At 41.7% G+C, this 25073-nt stretch overlaps 1 protein-coding gene and 3 non-coding genes across 4 annotated transcripts in view; 1 reads left to right on the forward strand and 3 right to left on the reverse strand.

Annotated features, from left to right (window-relative positions):
* Nucleotides 1-749: 749 nt before the first annotated feature.
* Nucleotides 750-25073, forward strand: part of m1ap (meiosis 1 associated protein) — a 44601-nt gene continuing 20277 nt past the window's right edge. Inside the window, exons 1-4 of the mRNA XM_085759870.1 lie at nt 750-841; nt 3806-4063; nt 4209-4409; nt 8717-8888. Of these exons, the coding sequence (XP_085615996.1) occupies nt 803-841; nt 3806-4063; nt 4209-4409; nt 8717-8888 (670 nt within the window). The 5' untranslated portion in view covers nt 750-802. The remainder of the gene's footprint in view (nt 842-3805; nt 4064-4208; nt 4410-8716; nt 8889-25073) is intronic.
* On the reverse strand, nt 17678-17749 carry trnaa-ugc (transfer RNA alanine (anticodon UGC)). Its single transcript has one exon. It is a non-coding gene; the product is annotated as a tRNA-Ala (tRNA).
* trnaa-ugc (transfer RNA alanine (anticodon UGC)) lies at nt 18464-18535 on the reverse strand. Its single transcript has one exon. It is a non-coding gene; the product is annotated as a tRNA-Ala (tRNA).
* trnaa-cgc (transfer RNA alanine (anticodon CGC)) lies at nt 21486-21557 on the reverse strand. The gene has a single exon. It is a non-coding gene; the product is annotated as a tRNA-Ala (tRNA).

Raw genomic sequence — 25073 nt, forward strand, 5'->3', positions numbered from 1 at the left:
CAAACACTCACACAGATGCTGACTACTGGAAAGCACTTCAATTGAACAGACCAACAATCAGTAGTCCATGCCCACCCGTTCGATTGCGGGAGGCCAATTTTGGGGTCTTGGCTCATGGACTACAGGAACAAATTTCCATTTCACTCTTTCACTCTGTCCCTGCACCCCCCGGCCTCTCATTTATCTTCTTCTCGATTCATCTATAAATGACGAATAGAAATAAACACACGGAGGGAGAGCAGGACAAGATGTAAAAGTTTTGAATTGAACTTTGCAGGACTTTTGTGGATTTTTGTTCTTTCTAACATCAAGAGAGAGGCAGTATATTACTTTGAGTTGTGGTGTTTATTTTTCAGTTTGTCTCAGACACTCCAGACTCTGAGTGAACTTGTGAACTTGTTGTGAACTCAGTCTAAATTGTTTTTGTCTTCAGCTACCTGGAAGGGATATTCCTGTTAATGATGACCTAACAAGTTTTTGTTTTCTTTTTTAATCAAAGCAAATAGTTTCGTTAATTAACAAATTAAACACTTGGTGAGAAAATGGCTAATATTTAATAAAAGTTCACTAGAGGCTATCTGAATTGTAGTCTAGCATTTCCACGACATTGAGTGATTCATCTTAGCAATAGACAATCTTTGACAGAGCGGCCGGAGACAAATGTTGCGCATGCGCAAACGGACTATTTGTTTACAGGTAGCCCGGAGTTTAGAGTAGAAGTAACGTTAGTGGTAGGTTTTTGTTTAGTACAGGCTCGTCTCCTCTTTCTGCTACTTTCTAAAATACTGTACAGCTGTCGCAGATGAGGCCGACCACCGAGGAGGGATTTAACGTAGCTAAGGTAACTTAACAGTTGCTAAATGTGATTTAAGCTAGCACAAGTCACAAACACACAGAAGTAACAGAGCTAACAATAAAATACTATGACGGTTTACTGAGCTTTTAACAGCCATGTTCCCTTTTCAAGACTGTCAACATGCCGTTTATACGTTCTCAATTAAATTTAGATTTATGCAATATTCATATATTTATTAATTTAGATGCTTATTAATTTGGCTAACATGACTCGCCACCACTGATGGGAATCACAGCGTTATAAAATAACGGCGCTACTTTTTTCAGTAACGAATACGAGTAATCAGAAAAGTTACTGTTTCCTGTTACAACGCCGTTACCGTTACTGACAATAAAATGCCCCAAGAAGTCCCATTGCAAAATAATACACACTTACTGTGTGCGTTGCCTATATGCACATTTTTCAGTCCATCAACTACAGTAGTCATAAAAAAGCCGTTTATCTGAAACCAGAGATTGATGGAATAACCAACTCACTCAGTATCACTCCGCCTATCAGCTGTTTGGATCAGCGGTGTATTTGATACAGCGCGTCTGTGCGGAGGAATACTGAGTGGGTTGGTTTGTTCCAGATCAACGGGAGGTTAGGGTTATGGTCAGGGGGGCGTGAGGGCGAGTCCAAGTAATTTGACATATTTGAGCATTTTATAAAAAAGTAACGCAATAGATATTTATAGTTACTTTTATCATGTAGTAACTCAGTTACTTTTTGGGAGAGTAGCCTAACTAGTAACTATAACTAATTACTTTTTAAAAGTAACCCTCCCAACACTGCCAGTCACACGTTGCATTTGCACATAGACACATAAGTCTTGCTTTATAGTAATGTTGAGCTGGCTATTACAGGAAAAATTACAATCATAGTGTGCACCGTTGTGGTAATATTATGCACTATGGTGCAGCAAGAAATTTAGCTGAAGTGGCACCAACCCGACACACAGGTGTAGCTGACTTACAGAAGCTATATTTGTCTGGGGGGCTAATCCTATTGAATGTATTTATGTTTACACAGAGAGTGGTCTAAGACATGATGCAAGATCAAAGAAGTGAGTGTGAAAGACGTGTGATCTGGGGGGTGAGGGAGATAGAGTTTGGCCTGGAAAAGGGAACCGAGTCAGAGACAGATGAGGAGGGCACAAGATCAAACGACACACGCTTTCACACAATATGCCCTTTATATTGGGTCTTACTAGTAAAATAGCCCTTCTCTGTGAAGATCAGAACAGAGCCTGGTTTCAGGACAGTGGATTTCAGAGCCTGGATGATAAAGAGTGCTCACAGCTCAGATTTCAATAGTATGGGATTAGCTCTGTCAGTGGGTTTTACTCTGATAAGAGCAGTACAGGCTTTCAGGTGTTTTCCATGAGGCTAGGTATCTTAGTTGAGGTTTAGTTGCAGGAATCAGCAGGCCAATATGATAGTGTTTGTTAGTGTGTGTGTGTGTGTGTGTGTGTGTGTGTGTGTGTGTGTGTGTGTGTGTGTGTGTGTGTGTGTGTGTGTTAAAACGCTGTCGCAGACGCATGATGTGAAACAGGCCCAGTGGCAGATTCATGGCAACATGATGACAGAAAGCTGAAATACTCTATCCGCCCTTAAATTAAATCATCACTCAAATACGAAAGGGAATTTGTAAACAGAATTAGAAATGCAGCACCCAGACCTTGGACACAGGCTGATTAAAGCTTTTTGCCCGCGTTTATTCTATTTCCAGTCGAGTGAAGAAGCTTCCCTGCTGCAAAGTAGATGGCTGAGTAATACACACAAGTAGTTGTGTTTAGGTATTAGATTCGAGATCTATGCTTCTTGGTGTCAAGTTTAGTTTTTTTTAATAAATAAGGGATTTGTTTATAGTTATTTTCAAATGTTTTAGTCAATAAGGGTTAGGGTTTATCTTTTGAAAATAATGAAAGAGGCTGATTAAAGTTTCAACAAGTCCAGTGTGACTCACTCAAATGGCATATTTGTCCCAAGTCCAAAGAAATTCTGTTTATAGGAACTTAAAATAGTGTTATATTTGAAAAGCAGTGTTCTGTGTTTTTTTGTTGCCTTTTTTGGCTGAAAATTACATAATTTATGATCATGTTGTCATTTTGTTTTCAGTTTAATGCCAAAAAGCCACCAAAACCTCTGTGATGGTCTTGTGGAAACCAGTTTCAACATACTCTGTGGTCTGTTTTCATCCACTCAGGTGTGGAGATGAAATGACTAACTGCACTGATGTGTGTCAAAAATAGGGGTCAGTGACATTGTTAATTCAATAATGATGATGCTATTGACTGGACAACAAAAAGGCAGATTCATGCAGATATACTGTACATACCATAATGACAGGACAGGGTTTCAGATGGACAAAGTGACTCGGTGAAGCATGATGGGTTTTTCCTCTGGACACATTCCCTGTGCATGACTGACTGTTGCCTTTCAACAACTATGCACATGTTTTTCTGATGATCCTTATAAAGCTGTGAAAATGTAAGAATAAGGTTTTTTTGTCCTGACACAAATGGATACACATGTCTATAAAGCTGTCTATCTCTTACTAAGTACAGACAGGCGGTCAGCTCTTTGTAGTCATCTCTCAATGAACTTGAATCCAAGGATAGCACACAATCTCCTCTATATGCATTATGTTATATGTAGAAAGGACAGGACTGATCTGAATACATCTCTCAGCCATAAAAGAACCGCATCGCTCAGTCATTATTGAACAGAACCTACTTTACTTCCTCAGATGTTTGAGTATTCATGTGAAAACTGAACTGTTGATAACCCCAGATGATTACATATCTCCATGTTTATCATAACCTATTTATTCATGTTCTATTTATGGAGCTGATTATGATTTCTACAAATGTACTTAATAATAATTAAACTGTACTGTGTCGATGGATAATCATTCATTTGCATACCAGTAACATCTGGCATCTTCTCTATCTTGTGTTTGTCACAGATGTCCATGGACAACAGGAAGAGGCCAGCAGCTTCCTCCGGCAGCGGGAGCTTCTGGTCCTCGTCGTTCCGGCGCCAGCCAGCCAGGGTGCTCATCGTGGAGGCGCTGCCACCGTGGTGGTCAGAGATTTGTTCGGTGCTGTGTGATGCTCTGGACAACTTCTTGTCTCTGGCCTGTAGTGTGGATGGACCCTGCAGGATACCACTGCTCAGCCTGTATGCCATCAGCAGGCAGCAGGAATGTCTACTGCCGTTTGTGGTAAGATAGATAAAGTATTTTGTAAACAATGAAAAAAACGCTTCATCTATTCCATATTATTGCCTTATTATCTTGGACCCCTTTGTTGTTTTCTGTCACCCACATTGTCTCCCACTTTTTTTCTCCTGCCTCTCTGTGTTTGCAGCAGGTTCGTGGTAACTTGGCGCGGCTGCACTCCTGTGTGGAGGAGCTGAGGTCTATTCCAGGTGAAGGCTGCGTCAGGGGAGCAGCCAGAGGAGGCGAGCTGCTCCGACAGGCGGTGCTGGACAGTCTGCAGCAGTTCAAACAGTACAGCAGGCACACCAGCACCGGAAACCAGGCAAACAACAACAACAACAACACTTTGGTGGAGGTGTGCATACATTGACCTTGCTCGTGCACCAAACAGCGCAACAAAAAAGATTCAAAACCCTTTTCTTTTTTTTTTTGCTTAAATCATGGTTCAAAGGGATGTCTGTTGTGGTGAGCTGTTTGCTTTTACAACGTGTGTTCTAGCAAAACTTTGTGGTTGACTTTGTGGCTGCTAATTGTGTAGATGCTTATAGAAGCAACAGCACTCAGAGGGACAGACTTGTGAATGATGCTGATGGGTTATTTAAATAGACGTGCATCTCCGGCCAGCCCTAAACAGTTAGTCTATTATAGGCTGGCATCATTCTCTAAACAAAATCAACGACGGACTATTTTAGGGGCTTTTAAACCGTTGTTGATTATAGCACTGAAAGTAGATGTAATCCAGTCTCTGTGGCATCTGCTTTAAGCTTCACTTAACATTAAAGTGGTGAGGTGCTTCTTGATAAGTTCTTAAATATTGTAGAGATAGTGGAGCGTGAACCCCGGATGATGTTCCTAAAAACAAGCATGAGCTCTAAGTCCATACTTACCCTTATGTTTTTAGGCCTTTGTTAAGATCTTCATCCATTTGTGAATCTAGTAGAAGAAGTTTAGTGTGGTCTTCACTGCTGCACATTTATAAAAGGACATGGTGCTTCAACAGTATTAAAGGGGAACTATGCAAGTCACTTTTCCACTGTTTTGCTAACCCTCCTCCCGGCCATGTGCATTTGTTTGTTTTTTAACAAAGCTGGCGAGAAAGAAAACAATCCATGGAGCTGTGGATAATGTATACATCATATACGATGTGTATTATTTGTGTAGTCTAATCTGTCATAAACAAGAGATTTCGGATTTCGGGGTGTGTTTGTGCCGCGGTGCCACAGAGATGTGAGCTGGGACACCAGGTCGGTGGTGCTGATCTGTCAAGGCTGGTTTCCTGCCAAGAGACGCTAGGTGGAAGGCCGAGAGCCTCCATTCTCCCCTTAAGAAGTCATTTAACCATCACAGTTACACCAAAGCTGTCTCATTAAGGATATCTTGCATAGTTTGCTCTTTAACTCCCAGAAGTTCACACTGTACAACCTCAGAAGACTTGTGAACCTGGGGATTGCGTCTAGGTGAATCTCTGTCTCACGGTGTTTCACTTGGCAAACAGCTCCTGTGAATCACAGCCAACATCAGATAAAGAACGGGACCAACGCTGCCTCATTTCCCCGCTGAGTGTCAGCCCTGTACACTCCTCGCTCTTGTTTACATATATTTCTGAGGGAGCATTAAATTGCGATTTGATCGCAGATTAAATGATTAAATGATACCTGTTGACAAAGCAAACAGCAGCTGTAGGCAGTGAATAGCACAATTACAGTTTAATGAGAGCGGTTGTGCTTTAAATATTAGCTATACTGAAATTAAAAATGACTGATCTCAGAAAGGATTAGAGCTGAGAAAAGTTTCCCTAACTCATAGCCTCAGACAATGACGCAGCAGGCTGACAAGTTTTTTCAAAACCTCAGTTCAGACAGTGTGAGGCTATGACACACAGGACAGTAACTTCACTCCTGATACAACAGAGACTCAGTAAAACCATATTCATCTGAATGTGGAATTAGATAACAGTGACTCACAGTACAGTAACCACTTTGTCAGTTTTGCACATCTTTATTGATTATGAAGTAATTTCCTCCAAATATCTGGCTCTTTTTATCTCTTTATATCCATCTCTACAGCTGCAGACTGGGCTGGCCTGAATAGATCCCTTTTGAAATTCAAGCTTTGTACTTCATGCTAATGTAGTGAAGAGGCTCCACTTGTACCTGTTAAACAGCCCTCCTCAGGTACAATTCACTGTATTCAGCTGCTGCGAAAAAAACACAGCGAATTATGAATCTCATTAGCATGTTTCTAAAAGCTTTAATGGTCCATTTCAGTGGCTGAGAACTCTTCACGTCTTACATGAGACTGTTCAGATAAATCCAGTTCATGTGTACGTTTTATATTGTGCCTTACTCATCTGCTGCAGAGCCACCTGTGAGAGAGAGCTACTAAACTGACATCAGAAAAGCTTCAGAGGAGCTTAGTAAGTACCTTCTCGCTAGAATATCCAATCAGCTATCACATGTTAGAGCCAAATCCATAGGGTGTATGTTTTTTTTACAACTGCAAATCCTGGTGTAATCTGCCTGCTAATGTACAGTACATCGCTCCATTGTGATTGCAGTGGATGGAATTGTTGACGTCAATAAAAGATCATAGCAAACGACTTAGATGCAGCACATCTAATACTATAAATAAAGAAAAAAAGGAGAAAAACTGTTAATTCACATTCATGTTATGTAAGTCAAAGCCAGCTTTAGGCTAATATTCCAAACCTGAGACTTGGATACAACATTTTTGATGTCAGCAAACTGCAGTTAAGTGGAAGAGGGATATTCGCTGACATCGCTGAGAGCGTCTCATTTGTTAATTTTAAGTGCTGGACATATGGGGGAGAGCCTGTTGATGCATGAGGCCTTCTTGTTCAATTTGAATGCCCCCTCTGGATACAAGGCGCTGGCCTGTTGATGAGGATTTCTCAAATCCAGCCAGCTTTATTAGGAAGCTCTGGACAGATGATTACACTAAGACCCACTGTTTCCGACAGCAGCAGATATGAATAGCACCATTAGGAGACAGGGACACTAAGCAGAGACAGTGTGTGTGTGCATGTGTGTGTCTGATCCACTCGTACAATACACACTCACGTATAGGTACATTTCTAGCCTTCATGTGTTTTTGTGCGTCCTCGCCGCGCATGAGGCGTCAGCGACTGATTGTAATTTTGGCGAAACAGCAGGAAGCAGAGAGCAGATCCAATCAATAATCACATTATATCCATTTACTGCTGCCGTTAATGTGATTCAGTTTGCCGCTTAACGTCAGCCTAACATTAGCTCATCTTCTGTTTTCCATGCAAACTAATTTCATCTGTCGCCATCGCATAAAAGAAGATGTTGTCTTTTGTGTAAATGTTCTGCAGGAATCTTTATTATCAGAAAATGATAGTCCATTAGCAGCAGTGTTGTTCATTTGTGCCAACGTCAGTGAGATGATGATGATGATGGCTCCGATAGAGAAAGATTTAAAATCTCACACAGCACAGCAAAGAGGGCAGTGGAATTTTATGTTTATGTAAGTTTATGGTAGAGTTGTGTCATTGTCACATATGATATTCCATTTATCTCTTAGGGTGGGGCTTTGCTTTACAAGGACTATCACAGCCATTCTGGCACTGTGTGTTTATTTCAGTAACTGACTGTAATTAACTGTATGTCATGGCTCTGAAACATACATTACAGTCAGAGCCAAGGAATGCTTTGTTGTGGTATTTTGTGTCCTGTGCTTCTGCATATGTGACATCTTGTAAAAAAAAAAAACAATACAGTAAGCTTTCATGACGCCAGCTGGAAGCATTCAAGAGTAAAGCTTCTGGGGAACCGCAGCGGGGTGGGACATGAGTGTGGCCTAATAACAATACAATTAAAAAAAGAGACTTTGGCAGAACGGAGGCGACTTAAGATGGAAGAATTTGAATGTTGGCGCGTCTCCAGTGGTGGTGCAGTGTTCCTAGGGTTTAATTAAAGCCATCAATCAGTCAGTCAATAAAACAAGTCATCTTTACAGCTACTGACCAAAATGCTGTTGGGTTTAACCTGAAGATTAACGACTTACAGATTATGATTCTCACTTTCTGTTTGCTGCAGGCATGACTTTTACAGCGTGGAAACTCCATTTACGTTTATAGGTCCAGTGTGTAATATTTGTCAAGGTTTATTGGCAAAATCTGAATATACAGTACTAGCCATGAATATTTTATAAGTGTATAATCGCTATAAAATAACATTTGTTTGGTTTTCGTAGCCTTATAATTATTCTTTTATATATACATACAGCAAGGGTCTTGCTTTAGGGAGTGTCGCCATCTTGCACCGCCATGTTTGTACGGCAGCCTGAATGGAAAATCCAGCTAACCAGAGAGCATGTTTTGCATGTTTTTCAAGTTTTGCATAAATAAACGAACAAAGAAGAAGGAGTAGGAAACAGCAGACATCGTAAAATGGTTTAGATCTTCACCTCATCGCTCCATGCTCCAGTTTTTTTGTCCTCGGAGGCCACCGTCACTTTGCCGACGGGAGGGGTGAGCGAGCGCTGCAATCTAGAATCTGAACGCTAGATATCACCATTTTCTCTCCATTTTACACACTGGACCTTTAATCTTTTTCTCCTGGAACTGGATTCATGAGGCGATTTTCACATCTCTTCTTCTCACTGTCTTTCCAGGTTACCGTGGTGACCAGCCAGCCAGGGAAGGGCATCGTCCGCCATCTGGAGACGGGGCTCAAAGATGCTGACCTGGTGTCGCTGAAGCGGCTCCTGGTGGTCCAGATCAACGCTGCAGGAGACTGGGGCCAGGACTCTCCTTCACCTGAGACCACATACACCAACAATGAAGGTGCAGCACACACAAATACACACAGCCAGGACATCAACACACTCACACTGCTTATCAATACAGGAGGATTAGTACACACATTCAAACAACTTGAGGGAGGTCTGTTATCTATTTCCTGAGCATACTTTACTCCCCCTCCCTCCTCTGCGCCGTCTTAATCATCTTCAGTGCGTTTGTGCTGCCCATTTATTGTATTTGCGTTGTTTGCCACATATCTGCACTCAACACTGGAGACATGTCACAATTTATAGAACTTGGCTCCACTCCAAACATTTGCCGAACCCCCTCAGAGAGCCTAATTTCAAAATGATATGTCATTAAAGGAAGGTTCAAATGGTGTGGTCTGGGTAAAGTAGAGAGCGCAGTGAGGATTAGATGGAAACCAAGGAGAGGAAACAGAGAGTGAGAAAGAAACTTAGACAAACATACTGGGAGAAGAGAGAAGGAAAAAAACAAGTTGAAGAGAGAGGGGTGTGGTAAATGCGAGCTGTAAAGTCTTGCCTGTAAAAATATTTACGCACCATCTGAAATATTCATTCCATGTTGATGTATAGCTACTGTATCAGCGGAGGAGACTGCGGCTTTGTTTTCTCACCAGGGTTAAAGACCTTGGAAACATGCTACCAAAGATCCTGTGAGTCTCAACTCGCTTGACACAATCGTGTCAGTTATGTAATCCTGCCTACAACCTGGTTCATTATCAAACCAGAGGTAGCATGCCTAACGTCACAACACCATAATATGTTGTCATCGTTTTGAAACTAGTGGTCAGCTTAAAGCTATGGTCGAAGTTGAGAAAGACACACACACACCAATCCCCTCTGAGCCTCCTAACGACACACCCCCTCCCGCAGAGCAACAAACCGGCCGCCAGAAACCAAACACGACGCCAGCTTTGAATGATGTAACAATGTCGGATTTTTACTGTGGAAGTCACAACTTCCACAATAAAAACTAAAGATTACCTGTTCAACAAAAACTCTGCTGTATCAGCATCGCTTTTCAGGCCCATATCTTAGCGGAGCTTTCTCCATCGGTCAAACGATGACCCGTTGTTTACTCGGCTTTGAGTCCTCAATTTGTCGCATCTCCTCTTCGTCTCTGCTTTTTCAGTGGCAGACTTGCGCTTTCTTTCTGCCTTTGCTGGTGGGGCAAGGCACGCAGAGGCTGCTGAATTCATGTATTCAGTGTATATAAATATATAACATCAGGCATCATAAACAAACATCATATGTCTATGGCTGAATTGCTCAGGGCCTTACAAACCGCTTGTAGTTTCAAATGCGGAAGGGGGTCAGGACGAGGAGCAGGGGAGTTTAAAATTGAGCGAGGGAATTGGATGGAGGGTAGGAGAGAGAGAGTGCAAATTTGAGCAGGGAGAAATACTGTGATTGGTCAATTTATTTTGCAGGCCTGCAGCCACTAGAGGATTTTTTTGGTTCCTTTTGCTCTTCACATTGTGTAGGTCGTACTATTGGGCCATCACCACCATCTAAATGATGTTAATAGTAATGATCAGTCTTTCTCAATGTCAATCCTAGCTTTAAGGCGACCTGGAGAGAATCAACAGCTCCCACCCAACAGACCGTAGTCTGTTTTGCTGGCTGTTGTACAATAGTTTACTCTGGTGTGTGTGTGTGTGTGTGTGTGTGTGTGTGTGTGGTCTGAAAATATATTTAACAAGAACTCCACAGGAATCACAGGGTATGTGTTTGTGCAGTAGCCACTGTGTAGTAGTGTTTCAGATCCTTTGCACACATTATATATCCATCGATCAGTATGAGTGGTGTTTGATATAAAAGCCGCCGTTCAACAAAGTGATGTTTGGAGCGGAGCCTGGGAAACATGGGTTTGTAGTAACCACAGTTTGACCATCGTGAGGTTGACACCCTTTTAGCTGCTGCATCTCCTCGCTCCTCCACACTGTTGTTTTTCTCCAAAGTGTTTACAGTTTGAGACGCAATCATCACTCCAACTCTTTGATACCACAGCCTACACCCTCTTAATTATGTCAGCTACTCGTGGTTTATAGTGTACAACACCATTTATGTTCTGCATAAAGCTGTTTTATTGAAAGGAAACAGAAGAGCTGCTACCATAGCGTCTCCATTCACAGCCTCATTGATTCCACTGGTATTTATTTAGCTTAAAGCCCAGATCATCTCTACTGTGTTTGTGTTAGCTTTGCAGAAATGATGGATGTTTTCATACTTGGTGTGTAACAGAACTGTCAGTCTGGATTTGCATCTTCCTGACTTTTCTGTCACCATCAGTTTTCACATAAATGCAAAATATATTAAGGCTTGGAGACGTGACAGCTAATGTAACAGACTCCCTTTCTTTTTTTTTGTTTTTGTGATACCAGTATCCAAACTTTGACAAAACGTGACAAAACAATCAGGCCTTCAGCTACAGGAGTCCCTTTGTGTGAAATCCAGTGTTCTGAATGAACTTTGCATGATATTTCAGTCTGGCGCTGAATCCACAGTCAACTCTCCAAAGGTTTTGATGAGGTTCTGTAAAGAATCAGCCAACACAGGAAAGGGAATGGGGTCAAAACGGCATCCAAGAGCTACAGTGACCTCACAGTTCGTCTGGCTGAAAACTGAAACAGGCTTAAATCAAAGATAAGAAGTTTAACTGTGTGGCTAATATGGATCCCACTCAGACTTTAACCGGATGTTCAGGAAATGTCCTAAATTGTGTTTTAAACTAGTTCAAGCACTTCTACTTACATGTCGCTACTGGTGAAAGTTCAGTAGAGTGTTTACTATGTGAAAACCACCTGCTGGAGGAGTAGAGGAGGATGCAGAGACTTTCACAAATGAGTGTACAGGAAGGCACTCCTGTTTCTCTAGTTATTTATCAGGGTTATTACATTTTTCATGACCCTGAGGGACCTTGCAGCAGAACCTCGCTAATCAGCCGTGGGATGTGGCGTGCGCTCTGACAGGCTGAATGATGTCCTGTACGATTCGTGCTTGCAATTTGTAAAGCACTTTGTAATATTGGCTGTAAGAAAGGGAGGTGGAACTAATAAATCAGTCTTAATACGCAAAAGTTTAGGCAGCAGCAGTGTTGAGTCTGGGAGGACTCTGGCATCTGGAGGCCTTGTGGAATCTTAATGGTGTCCGTGTGTGTAGGATGCAGGGTGGGAACGCTGTGTGTGTGTGTGTGTGTGTGTGTGAGAGAGAGAGAGCAGCAAATGCGTCTTACTAACACCAGACTATTTATTTTAGCTGCGTGTCAGTCAGTCCATGGAGTGCAGTATAATATAGGAAGTGGGTGGAGTTATCCGTTTTTCATTCTGCACTAAACTGACAACACAAGTCATAACTAATCTTTTCATTCTCTCCGTCTTATCGTCAGTCATTGTCTTATCGCTCGGCAGGAAGACGGGTCCCCGGCTCTGGTCTAGGAGAAAGATAGTGTTTTACACAAGGGTGCATGTGTGTGTGTGTGTGTGTGTGCATGAAGATAGAAATAGAGTCTGTAGGTCTATCTATGTATGGACCAGTTTCAATCACACTTTAAGATTGCAGTTAACAGAGAAGTGTGGATTTGGATCAGTGCTTCAGCTTGTAGCTCCAGGTTCAGGTAATGACTGAGTTGATTTGAAGCAGTTGATGGTCAGGGTTAGGGTGAGGAATGTGTGTATATATAAAGTCCGCACAAGTAGATATGTTCAAGTGTGTTTGTGTCTGAAGGCCGACGCCTTGGTAGGCATCCTGTTTTTGTAGAAACTCAACCAGTGTATCCTTGAATCCCAGGTTGGTTCTGTAATTGCACAGTGCAGCAGCAGGGAGAAGATCCAGAAATGGGTCACAGAGCAGAGTGAGATAGAGACAGGGATGATTATGGCTCCAGTGGTTTTGGTTTTTCGTCTCACAGCTGAACAGACAAATTGTTGAGAGGCAACAAGTTATCCCACACGAGGGAATTAGAGGCAGTCGCTGACAGAAACAGTTCATTTCCATTGTTTAGATTGATCACAGAGAAGTTAAATTGCATTGTGTTTCCTTGGCAACAGCATATTTGAGAACATACAGTAATTACAATTTCTCAAGAGTACCATATATTTTCAAAGAAAAAAACAACTTATTAGAATTACTCATATGTTTGTTCTCGTTGTTTCAATATTTAGATTTACATTTACTGGCTGTATCTAACGCCTTTTCCCAGGTTGTAGATGCCTGGGACACTGTGTCATAAAACCCAGACAGATAATAGCTGCTGCAGACAAAACATAGTGTCTATAAGTGCTTCCTTTTTTTTTTTTTTTGCATTAGGCGTTCCCCACAGAGATGTGGCTCCTCCACATTAATAGATTTTGCAGAACAGCCTCACTTTTATTGTCCCCCATGATGAAACCAGGGTCAGAGTTTGATAAAAGCAGGGGAATTAAGTATTTCATCACTTTAAAACAACACTGGCCAGTCAAAAGGGGCTGATGAGTCAAAACAAGGTTGTTAATGATGTTCCAAAGGGGCAGTGCACATATTTGTAGTGTATTTAGTCCCTGTTGACCCCTTGATGTAATTAATTGAGAGGAGCCATTTTTACAGCTGTTGGTTTTAGAGTTGAGTGAGAAGGTAAACAACAGTGTGGCAATACACAGGTCGGTGACAAATATGTGTTGGCAAGATGAGCAATTCAAAAATATCTTTCAAAATTGTTTTAAAAGCTTGTTGGTTTGTATTCATGTTAGTTTTATTTCATTTAGAATGACATTTGAACCATTTTGTTTTTAACAAAAGTAAGACTGAATTTCCTGAAAATGTCAAATGGTGTAACCACAAAAGAATGATAAATATGAAATATTGTATCTACCTACAGTACAGTGGATTTAAGAGTACTTACAAAATATATACTTTCTTCTGAAAACATTAAACTGGATTACTTTTTTTTTGCTGTATTTCTATATTTAAATGTTAATGCCTTTTGCCTTTTGAGTATTTTTGTAAAGATTGTCAAAACATATTGTTGCATTGCAAAAGTGAATTACATTTAGTGAATTACACCACTTGACGTTGGATGCACACAGCTACAAAAAGATTTTGACAGAGATTGGGAAAAAAGAAGGAGAGAGAGAGAAAAAACGTGTCAGACAGTCATTGGTAACAGTATCAGTATGTGGCCAGGTGTCCTCCAGCCTTTCGCCTGATTGAGTCCAAGGAGAGGCGGTGACGTCACCTGAGGCTGACCGGGCTGCTGGCATCAACCCAGAGCTCCGTCTGCTTTCCAGCACCTACTGTATGTTTTGTTGGAGCGCGTCTCTCTTCCTTTACCCCCGTGGTGAGGTACTGCTCCATCTGTGCTGTAGCTTTGGTCCAGGAGAGTCTTCCTCCAAACTGATACAACGTTACCACATAAATATCCGGTCGCTTACAATGATGCCAAGCAGCCAAGAGGATACAGAACAGAATGTAACTTCACTTCCAGTTTCTATCTCATCAGTGACATGAGATTAAACTGTAAAAGCTCTTTCATCAATTGGTCCAATCAGGGAAAAACAAAAATCCTCTATTCAGTGTTATGTCATCAGCTCTAGTGCAAATTGTTATTTTGTGAAGGCAAAGCCAAGATTATATCTTAAAGGGATAGTTCAACATTTTGGCAAATTGGCCCATTGCCATAATCCCTATAGTTTTAGGAGTAGGTTCGTTACCTTTAATTGTCAGTGCAAGCTATTTTTAGAACGGTGGAGCAGAGCCGCGAGCTGCTCAGAGCTACACTACGGAGGCTAATGGGATTTCTTGGTTTTCCTCATCAAACTCATCAAATACACAATCCAACAACTCCAAAACACTCTGGTGGACAAGTTGTGACCTGCGCATTCACCACGCTATGAGATAATAACACAACGTTACCAGACAGAGTTGTTTTCAAGGTAAATTCATGCAAAACCATGGCTGTTCCCGTCGGCAGTTTTTCGGCAAGCAGTCTCTGCATTTGCCTCGAAAACAACTCTGTCTCGTAATGTTTCGTCATTATTTTTATAGCGTGGTGAATGTGCAGGTCACAACTTGTCCACCAGAGTGTTTTGGAGTTGTCTATCTATCCCTTTAATCAGGATGTTGGGTAGTGAACCCAGCACCTCACTCTACCACTCAGTAACACCATAGGATGGATAGTGTAACGTCAACAGAGCTGACACATACTAAGAGCACCTTCACCCCTCACTGGACCCATACATACATATACAGGTTACCATAATACGATTAGACTAATTACAGCCCATAGAATTAGTCTGATTTACAAAATAAAGTACGTGTCTAATTTCTGTCCTCCCCTTCTGTTCGTATACACAAGCCTAATTCTCTCTGGTTCACACATTTCTGTTTCTTTCTTCTTGTAGGGAGATAGTAAATTTTCCCTTCCTTGTAGAAAAGCATGATTGTGTCAAGCCAAGAAGCAGCCACTGAGCCGGGGTATCAGGGGAAGCAGTCCCGTGTGTTTGCTTTTAAGGAAACAAATGCAGTGGAGCTCTTTAATGAAAGCTAATTAATGTACATGCCCCTGATATATCCGAAAATCCTAATTATCTTCAAGGTTACACACCACGCTGTAGTTACCACCAGTGAGTGAGCTAGCCATTTAGTGTTTGATGCTGAAAGGGCTCAAACACTTTGACATGGAAAATCCTAGAGACCAAAAATCTGGAAAGTAAAGAGCAGACAGTACGACGGATGAATTGGATCCAGCGTGCGTTCTGCAGGCCAATGGAAGTGGCTGCCAGTCGTCTTAGTAGTTCAATAATTTCCTCCCTCCAGACTGGAGAAATATGTCCAAGTCCCTCCATCTGCTGCTGCTGCTGCTGCTGCTGCTGCTGTGCGTGTGCATGTCTGTCTGTGATGTAAATTAATTACAAAGAGACGGAGCATGTATCTCTGTGTCCATATTGTGGCCGTGGTGTCCATGTGCACGTGCAATCTGCTGCGAGCAGACGAGCTTATTCACCAGCTTCTGTTCAGTCGACTTCCAAATCATTACTTGAAGTGTCTTTACACTTCAAACGGCATGTGTGCAGACAGTCGTGCACATACAGTCCAGACAAAACTTATATTTTCTCTCAAGACAGAGTCATCAGTTCTAAACAGCAGCATCACTTCAGGGTGTAAAGAAAGTTGCAAAGTCATCGTCAGCGCTGGAGGCTGCCCACTGTGACGGACAGCTGTGGCAGCGCACACACACCAGAAAGTGTCTGGAACAGCTACAGTGACAGATTACTGCTGTCTGACTGTCTCCTACCAACACCTGGACCTCGTCCCTTCAGCTGCTTCCTGCTCTTTATCTCACTGAGCTGGAGGACAGTTTGATCTCCCTCATCTTTTAATAGATGCAGCTCCTGTGTCCCACAGTAAATACTCCAACCTTCAATGCACATGAGTCACCATGCAGAGTTATTGTGGCAATGATGTATTTGCTTTTGCTATTGGACACGACAGTGCTTTGATTTGAGTTTCAGCTCTATTGCATTGCATTCAAACATCATTAGCTTGAGGCTCTGAAAAGAGACAGAGAGAAACAGAGGGAGAGAAAGACGACAGAAAAAGAATGAGTCTAGTAATAACAGTTGGAGCAACTGCAACATTCACAGTTTTAAACCGCTCACACTCCTCCCTTTCACTCTCTCGCTCCCTCCCCACATTTTCATCCTGTTTTTCTACTACCACTATTCAATAAAACAAAACTAGACTCACCGTTTTGCAGCTGTGTGCCTCTGTCAACCAGCTGAGTTGCAGGACACATGGTCACAACCTTGTCCTCCTGAGTTACAGTGGTGGATAATCACCACAAGTGTTTTTACACTTTGTCAATTTCAATCTCAATTTAGTTTATTTGATAGGTACAATGCAGGTTAACATAGAAACACGTCCACTCGTTACAAACAAGTCAATGTAACTGATGTTCTGCATACAGAGATTATAGCTAATGTTTCCAACTCCCGTCCCTACTTAAGCTTTTAGTAAAAGAAAGAAAGTAAGAAAAAAGACATTAAAATGACATACCATTACAATAAAATGTACAATACATCTAAAACCATACCAAGTCATGACCCATATAGGTCTGATTTTGTTTCTTTAACATTTTATTAAAGATCCTAATGTCCCAGGTTAGTTTTATTTTGGTCGGTACTAGTGAGTTCCACATCTGGGAGCTCTTTATAGAGAAGGCTGATTGTCTGAAGGAGGTCTTACCCGAGATGCTGAAGTTGCACCTTTAACCACTAAATTCTTCTCAGTTCATCCAGTGGTTCCCAACCTGTTTTGTCTTGTGTACCCTCTGAGCCAGTTTGCCATACCATGAGTCCCCCCTCACTCATACGTGTTTATAATAATATAAAATGTAAAATCATTTAAATTTCTCTCTTTAATTTATACAAAGATGTTTTACACTTACAGCATCTTGTATTTTAAATAATAATTCTCCTGCATTTTTGTTCTTTCTGGATGTTTTGGTGTTTGGCGTGGCCTTGGCATGTGTCTTCACAGAGTTGTGAAGCAGGTTATTGTCTCCCAGGGGCAACCAGTTGGGGTGGTACGTACCATTTTAGTAATGGGCTGACTGAACATACTTGGAAATAGATTAATAAATGTTTCCTACCCCCTGCAATGTGTTCGTGTACCCCTGGTTTGGAATTACTGCTTCAGTTCAAGTGAGTCTTTGTCCAAAATCTGTTAAATTCCACTAAGGAAGTCTTGAGATATCACAGGTTTAGTCAACATCTGTTGTCTTCTTCAGCAAGGTCACACCTCTGCACTACTATGTGTTTTTGGCACAAGAAGTGGAGATGCTGGGGATTGAACCCAGGACCTCATACATGCAAAGCATGCGCTCTACCACTGAGCTACATCCCCCATCAGTAAGTTATCTAATTCTGTTTTAAATTGGCAGAAATACAAGATGAAACACAGAATTTTCAAACTTCCAACTGGAAGAGATAAGTGCATCCTGCAACATAGTGCCTTCAGCTCTGACTGATGCCGACAAACAAGCATATATTATGTGGTACGTGTAGAAGTGGTACAAGTGTGTCCTCCACACAGACTGGTTCAGAGGTGGCAATCTATGTGAAGGAAATGATTTGAACTCTGTAATGGGATGTTACACCGACCGTTCCTCAACAGAAAATGTCACTGTTCGATCTCCTGCTGATGATAGCTGCTACCTGTGTCAGGCTGTGAAAAGTTCATACTCTATTGATGTTACACTCAATATTTCCTCAGTGTTTTTCTGCAGAAACGTCTTCTAAATATTTTGTAACTCTGACGCCATACGAGTGCGGGAGTCGGGACAGAGGATTTGTTGAAAGTTCAATTAAAACGTTGCATCATAAAGCAACAGCGTAGAGAAGGCACCCTGCTAACTGTTTTCAGCCAGACATTATCTTCAGATACTCTGAAATAGACTTTGATTTTCTGAATGTTGCAATTGAAAGCAACGTGTCTGCAAATAAACTTGGCTCAGCTGTTGTTTATACCAACGGTATTTCCCTCTCACATTTCTATGAGGTTGTCAAATTATAAGTGCAGTTGCCTTGTGCATGTTTTTGGCCAAATGATGACAAGAGATGGAGATGCTGGGGATTGAACCCAGGACCTCATACATGCAAAGCATGCGCTCTACCACTGAGCTACATCCCCTCTTTTCACCACTATCATTTTAACTGTCAAAGTCCTAGTCAAGGATTCCTTCATCTGTCTCCCGTGGGAGGAGTTGGTCTTGGATAGAGGAGGAATGCTGCACATACACGGAAGACAGAGCATATAAAAAAAATACAAGGTCACAATAAAAACATGTAGTAAAAATAAATAGAAGGTTACGACATGTATTTGAAGTGCAGTATCAGTACGATCCCATTCATAAAAGCAAAAACAGTAAAGCACCATCTGATGTGCAGCTGGCATGTGTTGAGGTTTGTATGAAAGTTGCTGCAGAGCACAGTAAGCACACAGTAATTTCATCAATACAAGCTGAAATACTGAAAAAAAATTTAATTTATAAAAACACTGTGGTAGGCCATCTCCGTTTTGCAAAGGCTGCAGATGACCAAGTCATCTGGTTTCTCTTTGAAATATTTCCACACTTTTGACATCTTTGACCGTTTTTTTTGGGCTGTTTGATGATGCCACTGCTGCCTTCTTCTCCGTCTGAAACACTTAGACCTGGAGCCTCAGACATTTACTTCCACTTCTCTTTGTGAACGTTAACGTTTGCTGTGTGTTTTTGCATAAGTGACGTAATCGACAACAACTCGACGGTATCGGCATATTTATGTCACCGACATAACCGATTAAAGGATAATTAGCGTTTTTTTCAATCTGGAAGATCTGGATCATTTACTCGCCCAGATAACTTTGGTGTCATTACAAGTCATTCTGACAAAATTAGATCCAGCCAAGAGCCACGTATATCTGTATAATGCGAGTACACGGGGCAGCGGAATGCAGCCTCTAAATAACACATTATCTGCTGTGAATCTCGTTCATTCACCAATATTTTGTTATGATATGCTAGTGCTATTCCCCTCTGAGTCCGGGGTTAGCTGTTATCAACATCTGGGGTCTGTAGGTTGACCTACTGACCTCTGACCTGGATGATGTCATCTCCGACCGCTGCCCGGCTCATTCTGATAATAATGATTCCGCTTCGGCATTTGGGTTCATTTTTATCTCAACTAGCCAGAGCTTTAGTGAGTCCAGGTTGCAGAGAGGAAGCCTGTGGAAGCTGAACTTCATCCAGCTGCTCATTTTGTTCTGACAAGTCAAAAACACGCAGAAACGGACCATAGCATTAGTGGTAGCAACAAGCCGTGAGGCGCGGCGCTCAGAGATGACATCATCCAGGTCAGAGGTTAGTAGGTCAACCTACAGAACCCGGATGTTGATAACAGTTAACCCCGGACTCAGAGGGGAATAGCACTAGCCCGTGTTGCCCTGTGTACTCGCATTATACGGATATGCGTGGTTCTCAGCTGGAGCTAATTTCGTCGGAACAACTTGTAATGAAGTTATCTGGGTGAGTAAATGATCGTATTTTTTGCTAGAAATAAGGTCCAGATTGTAAAAAACGGTAATTATCCTTTAAGTAGGGACAGGCCTATATACAGTGCTGTATTACCCATAAATGACATATGAACCTTTGCCTAATGAAGAACTGAAGTCCAAAGTTGTTTGAGTGATGTACAGTGCAGGATTCTTTGGTGAGTTGTTGGTGTGATGTGCCTGTCATTTATGGTGTGACAGACCAGGAGATCAGTGTCACAACTCTCTCAGAAGATAAGATACTTTTTTTTTCCGACGTAAAACTTTTGTCATTTCCCACAGACACACATTGACAGGTGTTCTTTTTTTCGCACACCTGTTTGTGTTTCCCTTCTTGATCACACCAACCTCCTCCGTGCTGGCAGCAGAGACAAGATGGTGTGCTACCAGAGAGGAGAGAGGAGGTGTGTGACTGAAAAATTATAATCCATAACGTACTTGTGCTGACAGCGAGACTCTCCCTTCACCTTTATGTCACAGTTTTGAATTGAACCGTACCAGTCAGAGGGCGATGCATGTTCTTACCTGTGTTCCTGTAAATTCAAAAGTATACTTCTAGAAAACTTCCTTCTACTTTCTGATGCACAAAACACAATAAACAAATAATGTATTTCCATATCTGTATGCTCAGTACAGTGACTGTGCATTCCTTTTGTGCACTTCTTTGTGTTGATCTTCACTGGTTTTCTACAGACTATTTCTGTTTGTCTACAAAGTGTATTTGTCTTTTTTAACCCTTAACTCTCCTGTCAGCATTGCTGTATTATGAAAATCCGTGTGACGCGCGTCTTCTCAAAGATCAACTCAGACGGCTGCCACGTCCTCCTCGTCATATTTTGACAAAACACTCATTCAAATAGTTTCCGTCTCTTTCCTATCACCTCTCAGCTTTGTCAAAGCGTTTATTTCATTTAAATACCTAGTTTGCAAATCCCTCTCCAAGTGACAACGCTGTCATTCCATCCTCGTATATTTAGCCCCTAAATCCAGCTTTCAAACCACGCTCTTTATTCTGTGTAAACACCGTAAACACCACGACTGTTTTTCAGATTGCTTGTGGAATTGGGTGCATCATCCCCTCATTGATCTCCCCTCCATCCACGCACCCGTCTGTCTCACATCAATAACCTTCTTTATTGCATCTCTATTTAGCTCTGAGCTTCAAGGTAAACAGTTCCTCACACACACATCCTGGCTTTGTCGGATGGTGTGTTGCTCCAGAAAGGCAGCTGCTTCAAGGGATAGTTTGGGGTTGTTTTTTTTTTCGAAGTGGGTGGGTGTGTGTGAGGTAGCGATGCATAATCAATACATTACCTTGCCTTCCAGTTAGGAGAATACACACCTGAAAACCTCTAAACAGACATTAGAAACCTCACACAACACCATGAAAATAAAAAATAAAAACTATCCCTTTAATAAAGCCACGGCCTCTTTAGCATACTGTGCTACCATTGAAGCACTTTCTGATACCTTATTGTGCGTTTATGGCAAATCCTCACTTTATTTCCTCTCATCTAACTCTAAAGAAGCCTGTCGTGGCGTCTAAAGATGGAGATGCTGGGGATTGATCCCAGGACCTCATACATGCGAAGCATGCGCTCTACCACTGAGCTACATCCCCTCCTTTAGTACATCACTATGTTGCACTTTTAAATGAACAGATAGCTGAGAGTCTCTCCTCTGTGGTGATGGACCTGAACACGGTGCGTTCTTGATAATAGTGAAATGTTCTCTCACAAATTTTTAATCCTTCTTTCTGTTTTTCAATAACTAAATATTTGCAGGTAGATTTTGAAAAGAATTAATCAGATACGTGCAACATTTTTAAAACACAAATTATGCTGTAATTGTAATGCATTCAGTGTGTGATCGTAAACATCTACCAGGCTCACACCTCTTTGTTCTTTACTTTTTAGAACATTTTATTGAACTACATTAATGTTAAATCTATAGTTGATTTCCATTGTGGCTACAGAGTCTGAATAATAAGAAAAATAAATGAATAAGCGACTCTAACTTGTTCAGACAGGATTTGCTTTGATTTATGGAGAGACAATCTAAATGTTAATGCTGCATCGGTGTTGTCTATCATTTGATTTAATGTTGCAATTTTAATATAATTACTGATGCTGTTATTACAAGCCATACAAGTGGCAATCATCTCACCTTGAGGGTTTACCACAGAGCTATCTGTCGTTTCAGATCTGTAGTGTGGGAGGGAAATAAATCAGAGGATGTTGTTGTTCCAAATGACTGTAATTTCACATTTAAACGCTATAATTAGAGTATTACCGATGGATGTGTTTGATTGTTGAAGTAACATTCTAACTGACACTAAAACAATTGTTCATAAAACATTGCTGGTCGAGACAACTCCTCTATAATGCTGTGTTTGTTTTGCCTGGGACCTCCGAGCTCTCGGTCTAAGTCTGAAAACAAACTCATGTCGTGGACAAACAGATCCTGTGTGTGTGTGTGTGTGTGTGTGTGTGTGTGTGGTCCTTACCAACGTAATTTTTCTTCTGTATAATTTTCACTTTTATTTTAATCATATCCCTGCATCACAGGCTCTGCCGTGCTCCATCAAAGCATTACAGAGAGAGATGAGAGGACTTTCTCCCCTCTCCTTCTCTTCTCTCTCCAGCTCCTTAATTACTTTCTCCTCCTCCTCCGCCTCCCTTTCCCCCTCTTTTCCTTCGTCTCTTTTCAGGAGGCGAAAGAAAAGAAACTCTATGCCATGTTTTTTTGGCTCCAACTTTCCCTCTCCTCCCTCGTACTTTGCCGACGTCCTGTGAAGTGTCCCATTTCCTCCCTCCTTTCATCTTGTTCTTGCTGTATCTCCTTTGTATTACCACAGATTTATGATGTATTAACCCAGATTTATTGTACTCCGCTGCCGTAACCACTTTTGGATTTTTCTAGAAGTGAATCTGCTCAGATTAAAAGTAGTTCTCTGTTGAATAAAAACGCTCCTGTCATTGTAGTTAAAAGGCAGGCTGTGTGGGGAATTTGTTTCAGAGTTTACAAAGTTTATGATGTTTAAACCCCCAGTATGTAACTTATTTGGCTTTTTATTAGCAAAAATCAAATACTGCTTTCATAAATACGTATTTCACTGAAGTGGAATCACACCCGCATACAAATGAAAGCTTTCTCTACCTCAGAATGAGTTGTTACAAGTCGTTACAAATACATAAGTGGGCGACGCACTGAACCGAGGCGGCCATGTTGCATCGCCATTTTTTACGCTGAGTGGCAGCGTGACCGTAGGTAACCACGGAAACTCAGCGGAGCTGTCGGCTCGGCCTGTTAAAACTGTCACCACTGTGTAGTGTGAGGAAGGACGGAGGCACTGATGTTGCATTCAGGTGCAGTCAGGCAGACGGCCGTCGGCAAACCAACCGGATGTCATTTTACTTGACGAGAGAAAGATGGTAAAACGTGAGTCAGGTAAACAATACGACATCACCATGACAACATATTGTCACCCCTGTATTGTTTTGCCTCGTGCTGGCGGACCACTTGTTTACATAGACGCTTGTTTATCCTGTTACATGCAGCGTCTGTTGTCTGTCTGACGTCTGCCCGATTTCAGGTGAATGCAACATCAAGAATACGTTCCGATATGCAACCGCACCGCTAGATGGGGGGAATTCCTACACTTTATACCTTTAAAACATGCAGTTTACTCATGAAATGAAGTCACATTTAGCAGCATGAGTGAAGGCCGTGTAGAGCGGCATGTAAAAGTAACAAAGATGAGAGATAACTGAGCGGTACGAACTGTACACACTGACAGGAGCCTGGCTTCAGTCTTTACACTCTATATCCGGTCACAATTGAATAGACATGTTGCCAAGCCGGTGGGTGTTCTGTATTGTGTAATCATATTAACTGTTATATAGCCTGCAGTGTGTACTGTATGCCTTTTCATCTGTGTGACTGCCACTTTGAACACGTTATGCTCTTTTTGTTTCAAAGTGTTTTTCCATTTTCTTCATCGCCTCCTGCGGAACACTTAAGCCATTCCCACACCCCACACACTTGGATCAGCACACATCTTCCACACAAAAAAACAAAAAAAAACGTTTTAAGTCGCAAAGCAAAGTGACTCTGAAAATGTGTGGCCCCTTGAGAGGAGGATTATAATCCACTGTCTGACAGCCAAGAATTCTAAAAGGGTAAAACAAGTCTTCATCCCGAGGTCTCGCAGCGAGTCTAATAGCAGTGTTGCAATAATAATGTCAAACTTCGCTGACGCCCAGAGAAAAACTTATGGGCTCAGTTGTCCCCGTCCTCCTCTGGGTGTTAAGATTTACAGAGCAGAAACTTTGAAGCGTCCTCAAGTTTGGCAGCGAATGAATGTGTTTTTAGTACAGTAACTGAGGTCATGAGGCCAGTGGAGGATAACGTCCCAGCAACTGGAGCCCGAAAAATGAGACTAAAGCCTCAAATTGCTTGGATAAGATTTACACTGTGCTCCAAGTATCATTTCCCCCCCTAATAATGTATCACATTTATATTTACATTTACTCATTTGGCAGATAGTTTTATCAAAAGGGACCTATAATCCAGGGACATCAGAGGAACTTGGCCTTGGTGGTACATTTATGTTTGTTACATGCATCAACAGTTCTCAGTAAGTTGTAGTTGGACATGTTTGGGTGTCAGAGGTGTGAAGAGAGGATATGAGATAGAGAGACGTTCCTGCTCTGATAGCATCTGCAGCTTGTTCCCCCACAGATGAGAACAGTCTGTGCTGAGGTCGGACCTGTGTGCTGGGCCGGTAATAACAGAAGAATTGATTGGAGGAGACACAGTGGTGAAGGTTGTAGTTGAAGTAGATGGTGTAGTAGAGGCTGTAGTTCTTAGAGAACCACTACAGTCGCAGACAAACCAGTCAAAAACAAACTTCTTCCACTACCTCACAACCAGCCACAGTGCTTCACTGAGCTGTGACATTGAACATGAATAAACATGCCTTGTGTCACTGTAAGATTATATACAGTTGGAACTTTGCTATTGATCTAATTAGTTTTTGGTTTTAAACAGATAAAATGTGTTCAATCTTGTTCACTCTGGAGAGAGCCAGTCCAGCTGTTTTCCATTGTTTTCTCTCTTTATGCTGCAGCTAGTC

The sequence above is a fragment of the Trachurus japonicus genome, chromosome 18 (assembly GCF_045865225.1).
Source record: "Trachurus japonicus isolate A0001 chromosome 18, Traja_1.0".
NCBI lineage: Eukaryota > Metazoa > Chordata > Actinopteri > Carangiformes > Carangidae > Trachurus > Trachurus japonicus.